The sequence below is a fragment of the Gobio gobio genome (genome assembly GCF_949357685.1).
Source record: "Gobio gobio genome assembly, chromosome: 2".
NCBI lineage: Eukaryota > Metazoa > Chordata > Actinopteri > Cypriniformes > Gobionidae > Gobio > Gobio gobio.
The window spans coordinates 53,310,085-53,318,323 of record NC_137098.1 but is presented as its reverse complement, the minus strand read 5'-3'; the positions used below and the strand labels follow the sequence as shown (position 1 = coordinate 53,318,323).

Sequence of the window (8,239 nt, the reverse complement as noted above, 5' to 3'; positions counted from 1 at the left end):
TCTCCTCTGACCTCTAGCATCAACAAGGCATTTTCGCCCACAGGACTGCCGCATACTGGATGTTTTTCCCTTTTCACACCATTCTTTGTAAACCCTAGAAATGGTTGTGCGTGAAAATCCCAGTAACTGAGCAGATTGTGAAATACTCAGACCGGCCCGTCTGGCACCAACAACCATGCCACGCTCAAAATTGCTTAAATCACCTTTCTTTCCCATTCTGACATTCAGTTTGGAGTTCAGGAGATTGTCTTGACCAGGACCACACCCCTAAATGCATTGAAGCAACTGCCATGTGATTGGTTGATTAGATAATTGCATTAATGAGAAATTGAACCGGTGTTCCTAATCCTGAGTGTATATATATATATATATATATATATAAACAATTAATATTTCGATTTTTTTTAAAAGGAGGTTCTGTTGATGAGGTGACCCAGGAACTGAATGTTTACTGATACAGTTGTTTTTTCACAGAGAAAACGTGCTTATATGGATTCATTTAAACCAGTGACTCTCAAACTTCTCAAATACCCCGATTGTCTATTCAGACGCCCCTTCGTGTAGGCAAGATTATTTCCTTGGATGCATGTGCTATGATGAAGAGGCTTGTTCTTTTTTTATTATTTTTGTGAATATAGTATTCGATGTAAATAATTAACCGTAAATGGTTTTATGATTCCAGAAGTTATGAATATGTTCTTAAATAAAAAAGCTTCCATTTTGAATCATTTCAATTCAGTTAGATTATTTAATATAATAATTGGGTTAACCTCCTCAAATGCTGAAAATGAGGTATGTGAGAGCTCTTTCTATTTTAGATGATTACATTAGCCTATTTGTTAATCATGGGCTTATATTAAATAAATCTTCAAATTGATTAAAAAAGATGTGAAGGAATCATTGATCAGCATGATAAACTGAGACTGTATGACAGGGATTTTACCAATTCCAAACTAAGAACTAAATCAGGGCCTAAAAGACATCAGATAGGCATACATTGCTGGCATACAAGTCCATGCACTACCAGTTTTTTATATGTGCAACCAGAGATGTTTACGATATATAAATGATATTTATGGAGCCATACTGCTCTATTATCCATATTATTTGATCAAATATCACTTCCAGGACCAGAAAACATAAAATGATATTGTGTCATCAGCTCAGTTCTCCCCGTTAATAGAGCCACAGCGAAGACCATTTGACCTGGACCTCTTTGGACACGTTTGATAACACACACGCCGTAAACTCCTGGCAATCGCAATGATGAACAGGCCCGATCAGTGCGCAGGGCAGTGATTTCAGCTACTGTGTTCGTCAGAACTGCGTCAGAACCGATGAACTCACTCGAGGGGAGGGGATTGGGGAGGCGACGCTTTTCAGGCACACTCATAGCGCAGCGAGTATCAGAATTGGGCGGGTGTGAAGAAACCTCTGGGAAAGGAGGAAAATCTGGCTTATTCTGTTGTTGTTTTTTGTTGCAACCACAATAAACAGGCGTACATTTTTAATCTACTACAACCAATAAATAATTCAGTCTTGTGTCTCTCTCCGCCTGAAGCGAAAGAGCGAGTGTAACGTGCGGCGGAGAATCGTGAGAGACAGCGCGAGCTGGAAGCATCTTTTCAGGACCTTGGACAGAGCGCGCGCATACAATGGCACCAGTGACGATAGAAGAAGAACATTTCGGTATGTAAATTGTTGTTATTTATCAATATAGCTGAGCAAATCGTATGTGCGGATGGTTAAAGATCTGTCATTACATTTTTGGAAACGTGGCTCAGTTTTCTCTGATGCGCGGGCACAGTCATAAATAGGCGCGTGCTCTATTAGTAGCCTATGACATCACTCGTGTATGAAAATGTTTGAAACGCGCCGAGATGCTTGTCAGCAGCTTTCAGCGATTACTTAATAGTCACTGAAAAGTATTTGTTTTCTGAGAGAAAGACAAAAGGCTGACAGAGCACTTTAGTTAATTCAATACAGAGATGCTGCACCCACCTTGAAAAAGGAAATTTCCATGTTCCCAGACACTACTGCACTACCACATTATTGTGGCTTCTCAGGCTTTCATAGCCAAATCGAAATTTATACTTGATAAATGGTATGGTGAAAAAAAAATGGGCATAATTTTACAGTTCTAATTCTTTTGTATTTCTGCAACAACTGTTAACATCAACACATGTTTTTGTCTGTTTTGCCTCTGATGCAAATAACTTAATACAATCTCTCCGTATTCCTTTTCTGGTTGAAGTTGTTTTAATTTTTCACGGCAACAATAAGACTACATATATCTATTAAAAAATATAAATATATATTATATTATTCTCAATTTCCTGTTTTATACATAGTGGAGGTTCCTGTGAGTGTGGCAGTGGTGAGTGTGTTTGGCCTGGTCTTCAGCGTCTCCATCTTTGCATGGATTTGCTGTCAGCGCAAAGCCAACAAGACCAATAACAAGACCCCACCCTATAAGTTTGTCCACATGCTGAAGGGTGTGGACATCTATCCCGAGAGCCTGAGTGGAAAGAAGAAGTTTGGAGGAGAAAAGACACCAGAATCCCATGGAAAACAGACCCTCAGTCCCACTGGTGGGCGACCAGAGCTCCATCTGGACCTGGAGAAACGCGATCTTAATGGAAACTTTACCTCCAAGCCACCAACCCTCCAACTGAATGTGCGAAGTTCCCCAGATCTAGACATCCCGTCTCCTCAAGCAGGCTTTGGACCGTGTGGTAACCAGGAGGCTGGTACACCGGAAAGCATCCTATCCAGTCAGACACCAACACCGGCCGTGGAAAAATCTCAGGACAAGGAGGGTGGCCTGGGGACTCTCTTCTTTTCAGTTGAGTACAACTTCGAGAAGAAAGCTTTCATGGTTCACATCAAGGAAGCACATGGATTGTCCCCCACGGATGAACAGTCGTTGACCTCTGACCCCTATATTAAGCTGACCCTGCTGCCTGAGAAGAAGCATAAGGTGAAGACACGTGTACTGAGGAAGACTCTGGACCCGGCCTTCGACGAGACCTTCAGCTTCTACGGAATCCCATATGCACGAGTTTCCCAGCTGGCTTTGCACTTCATGGTACTGAGTTTCGACCGCTTTTCACGTGATGAAGTGATCGGAGAGACCCTTGTTCCTCTGGCTGACATCGACTTGTCCGAGGGACGGGTCCTCATGAGCCGGGACATTATTAAAAGGAATGTCAGGGTAAGAATATAGCTTTAATTATATATATTTTTTTTCTGTATTTCTCTGTAACAACTGATGACATTCTTCACATAATACATCCTATAATATATGTGTGTATATACTCTGACATGCTCCCATAGATTGCACAGCTGAATGTAATATGTAAGCACATACATGTACGTTTGGAAGAGGAGAGAGAATTTGATTATTTTTTTAGGTCTTTTTAGGTCATTTCCAGCTCATTCGAAACAGTCAATAGTTTGGTCTTGTTTAATGTGGGCAGTCACTGACACACCCAAGCCTGGAAAGAGAAAACAATTAATGGTGTCTGTTTTTCCACTTGGGTCAATAAATGTCTTTGCCATCCATCTTAAGGCAGGTTGTTAATTTTTAATTGACCCTCTAATGGACCACACACAGCTTTTTTCCCCCTGTCTTTACAGGCTGACTTAGTATTTATGTTTATTATAAATGTATTAACATGTTCACAAAGAGTCTACACCAATTTTCTTCATGCATAAAAGTCTCTCTTGGGGTTTGGAAGGCCACATACCTAATATAAAGAATAGTGAACAGGGCAGAAGTCGTCACCTTGTTTTGGCAACAGTTTTACTGTTATGCACATAAGAATTCACTCCATTTGAGCTGAAAGGAAGGCTATTATGTTTCATTGGTGACTTTGACGGCATATAGTTAAACACACATAATTATGCTTCATCGGTTGAGAGAACATCTAAGTCATCGCCGTGGCAGCCGCAGAACCCTGCTGATGTGTTGCCAAGGCAACATGCTGCCATGTTCACACATAATTTGAGTCATACATTGGTGTTGTGCCAAGGGAATGTTTCACAGTCAGTTTCTCGTAACAGTAAGGCACTGTTTAGAAGTTGTCCTCTCTAACCTGCCTTGGGTTAGTTGCCCAAACATGACATTATTAAAGAAGCCATTTTGAGGTTTGTGATGCTGATTGTGTCCAAACCAGACCAAGCACATGTTAATAAATGTCTTTCTTCTTTATCTTTATCTTTATCTGTAGAGGAGTGCTGGTCGAGGAGAGCTACTTCTATCCCTGTGTTATCAGTCTACCACCAGTACTCTGACTGTGGTGGTACTAAAAGCCCGTCACCTGCCCAAGGCTGACCCCAGCGGACCCTCAGGTGAGGTCAGAGTGTGTGGGACAGATAGTAGTGCTCATTAGCAAAAGCACCATGCTTAATATAGTGCACTTTAGCTCTATTATATGGTCTAGTTTATGGATGGATGGATGGATGGATGGATGGATGGATGGATGGATGGACGGATAGATAGATAGATAGATAGATAGATAGATAGATAGATAGATAGATAGATAGATAGATAGATAGATAGATAGATAGATAGATAGATAGATAGATAGATAGATAGATAGATAGATAGATAGATAGATAGATAGATAGATAGATAGATAGATAGATAGATAGATAGATAGATAGATAGATAGATAGACGGACTGACTGATTGATAGATGGATAAATGGATGGATGGATGCATAGATAGATAGATAGATAGATAGATAGATAGATAGATAGATAGATAGATAGATAGATAGATAGATAGATAGATAGATAGATAGATAGATAGATAGATAGATAGATAGATAGATAGATAGATAGATAGATAGATAGATAGATAGATAGATAGATAGATAGATAGATAGAATTTTAAGTCATCCTGTAAACTCCTTGAAAATTTGCAAAACTTGAGAACCGTTGATAGAACATTTTATGTACATGTTATGATGGATTGCCTCTATTAGTACCAGTTTTATTTTATTAGCATTGAGATACAATTCGTTTTTTTTTTTTTTTTCCATTTTCATTTTAATTTGACATTTTTAGTAATTTTGTTGTTTTGTGATTTTTATTAGTTTTTCATTCATTATTGAATTTTTTTTTTTTTAATGTCTATAATGGTAAATGTTGAGTTGTCAACTAGCTGAAATAACATAAGCTTACGTTTTTGTTTTTCAGTTTACTTTTAGTTTTTTTTTTCTCTAAGTAACGGAAATGTTTTTTGAATGGTTTTAATTTGAGTTATAATAACCCTGATTAGTACATCGTGTCTGCCTCTTGTGAAACACTTTGTACAGCAGAGATGTGATCTCCCAGTGTGCAAGTATCATTTCCTGCGCATCGACTGACGTATTGATTTCTGTCTCACCCTGTTTATTTCTCTTTCTCCCATCTTTTTTAGACCCCTACGTGAAGGTGAACTTGTTCCAGGGGAAGAAGCGAGTGTGTAAGAAGAAGACGCACGTGAAAAAGTGTGCCCCCAACCCGGTCTTCAACGAGCTCTTTGTTTTCGACCTGCCCTCGGAAGACGGCCTGCGAGACACCAGCGTGGAGCTCCTCCTGCTGGACTCCGACAGAACGTCCCGTACACCTGTCATCGGCCGGCTCCTCCTCGGCACCTCCTCCCCCGGCACCGCCGGCGAGCACTGGCGCGAGATCTGCGACCACCCGCGCCGACAGATCGCTAAGTGGCACGCGCTGTCCGAAGACTAGCTCTGCTGGTTGCCATGCTGACAGATGCCCAGGAACTGTCATTGGAAATCATGGTTGAGTGGGCAGGATTTGAACTGTGGACTTGTCGCGAGTAATGTCTGTCAGTCAACTGATCTCAGTCATATCATTGGGGTGGGGCTTCTTCTAAAGGGGGAGGCGCCAGCTGAACCCAGCCAATTAATGATTCCAAAGACTGTCTCAGATGCCCAATGCCGCTTTTTCTTCATGCTTCATTCGAAACCCGTTCGATCACCACCTTGTGCAGTACCGAATGTCATGTTGCTATAGCTGTTCTTCTCTACTCACTGTTAATAATACTCCATCATGCGATACAATTAAAGAAAATCCTGGTAATGTGATGATGTAAATTAACGGAATGACCTGTTTATTTTTTAAGAGATGCTTTTATCTTTTGTTTATTCAGATGTTGAAACTCATTTAATCTCTTCCTTTTATACTTGATTTCTCGACTTTGGTTCGTTTTTGCATTTTTTGCCTGACGTTTTTGTAAGTTAACATGGTATGGAAGCAGCCTAAATTAGGCACAAACAAGCAGAGAATGATGTATTAAAGCAGGACGACTGCACGAACTGAACAGGACCGCATGCAGTGTGCGCGTACATGTGTGAATGTGAGCGTGTGTGAGTGTATCTGTGTGTGTTCTGTATATAAATGTGTATGTGTGTGTTAGTTCAGTTCCAGTGGAGTGTGAGACAGAGTGTTGTTCTCTTCGCTGTGAGCACAACGGTGGAAGTGATGTATATGTGTATTACTATAAAACGTCAAGTTCTGAGAAAAAATATGGTATGTCTCCTATGTCATTTAGTCCATCTAAATTTATTCCATCTGATCATTTTAATGTTATTTACCATGATGACTAGGAAGTCTGAGTCACTGGTTTTGCGTCACAGCCAATCAATAGTAATAGCATTAGAGAGAAAGAGAGAGAGATGATGTAATGTGAATAACTTAATCATTTTATTCAGCAAGGATTCATTAAATTGGTCAAAAGTGACAGTAAATAACATATTTCTATTTCAAACAAATCTCGTTCTTTTGGACGTTCTATTCATCAAAGAATCCTGGATTCTGTGTTTCCGCAAAAATAAGCAACACAACTGTTTTCAACATTGATAATAACAACAAATGTTTCTTGATGATTGCAAATCGGCAATTTAGTTAATAGTTCTGGATCATGTGACATTTTAGAAAACAGGTCTTTTAAGTTTTACTGCATTTCTGATCAAGTAAATGCAGCCTTGGTGAGATTATGATAGTTATTTTAAATGATAGTGTGTGTTTCCTCCCTCCTTTCTTATTTGAGGTCAGTCAGCAGGAGTCCTTTGATGTATGACATCAGAGCTCTAGCCTCACAAAACCTGTGGGTGGGTTGCCAAGGCTTAGAATATCAAGAAGGGCGTTTTGTTTCTCCTTGGATCTGTGGCAAAATGAGCTAAAGTTCTATTACTAGCCATTGACTTACTGACACTAGTCCAGTACTGGTGTGTCAGTGCTCCACATTGTGTTAGCACACCCGTGAGCACCCACACTTACCATAAATAGTGAATCACTTCATAAGAGGTTCACACACACACACACTTATGAAACTCTAGAGCAACAAGAAAAAGAGAAGCCGAGAGACACATTCAAAATGGCACACATGCACTCAAATAAACACACACTTGTGTCATGTTTATTGATTTTAGTCAAATGTATCAACATGACATTGCATGTACTGAATTTTGATAAAGGAAAATAGTGTGATCACATAGAGGTTTGTGTGCATGACAGAGAAAAGTAAAGATCATTTCAATGTGTTGATCTCACAGTGACAGTGAAGCTAAGGTAAGGAGCGAAATGTGTGAGAGGAAAGGTAGAGAGAGGGAAATTGTGAAGTGACAGGAATAGTGAAAAAGGTGTGTGTGTCTTGTGCAAGCAAGTAAATGTATGGGATGACTGCAGGTTCTGATGTCAGGCAACACAATGATGCATCAGTTGGCTGTTATATATCAGAGAATAGGTCAGCAAAAAGACCACTACACACACACATACCAAACCATCTGACAGATCTTCCTCCACACCTGTCTGGGCAAAAAAAAAGAGTAGAGAATAATGTCAAAAGAGAGTTCAGATTCTATCATCAGTTTCTGCACACCTGAGAAAGTGATCCTCAGTCACTGGAACCGCTGTGCTACTGCCTACATACTATATTGCACAAAGTTTTGGGACGCCTGCCTTTATATGCACATGAACTTAAATGACATCCCTTTCTTAATCCGTAGGACGAGAAGGCCTGGCTCACAGTCTCCGCTCTAATTCATCCCAAAGGCGTTCTATTAGGTTGAGGTCAGGACTCTGTGCAGGTCACTCAAGTTCCTCCACACCAAACTCTCTCATCCATGTCTTTATGGACCTTGCTTTGTGCACTGGTGCACAGTCATGTTGGAACAGGAAGGGGCCATCCCCAAACTGTTCCCACAAAGTTGGGAGTATGAAATCG

The 8,239-nt window shown here is 40.2% G+C and overlaps 1 protein-coding gene across 1 annotated transcript; it reads left to right on the top strand.

The window, feature by feature from the left end:
- The first annotated feature begins 1,345 nt into the window (after positions 1–1,345).
- syt4 (synaptotagmin IV) lies at positions 1,346–6,533 on the top strand. The gene is made up of 4 exons (XM_079841569.1): positions 1,346–1,689; positions 2,352–3,214; positions 4,233–4,353; positions 5,429–6,533. The coding sequence occupies exons 1-4, from the start codon at positions 1,656–1,658 to the stop codon at positions 5,737–5,739; spliced, it is 1,329 nt and encodes a 442-aa protein (XP_079697695.1). The 5' UTR covers positions 1,346–1,655; the 3' UTR covers positions 5,740–6,533.
- The last annotated feature ends 1,706 nt before the right edge of the window (positions 6,534–8,239 follow it).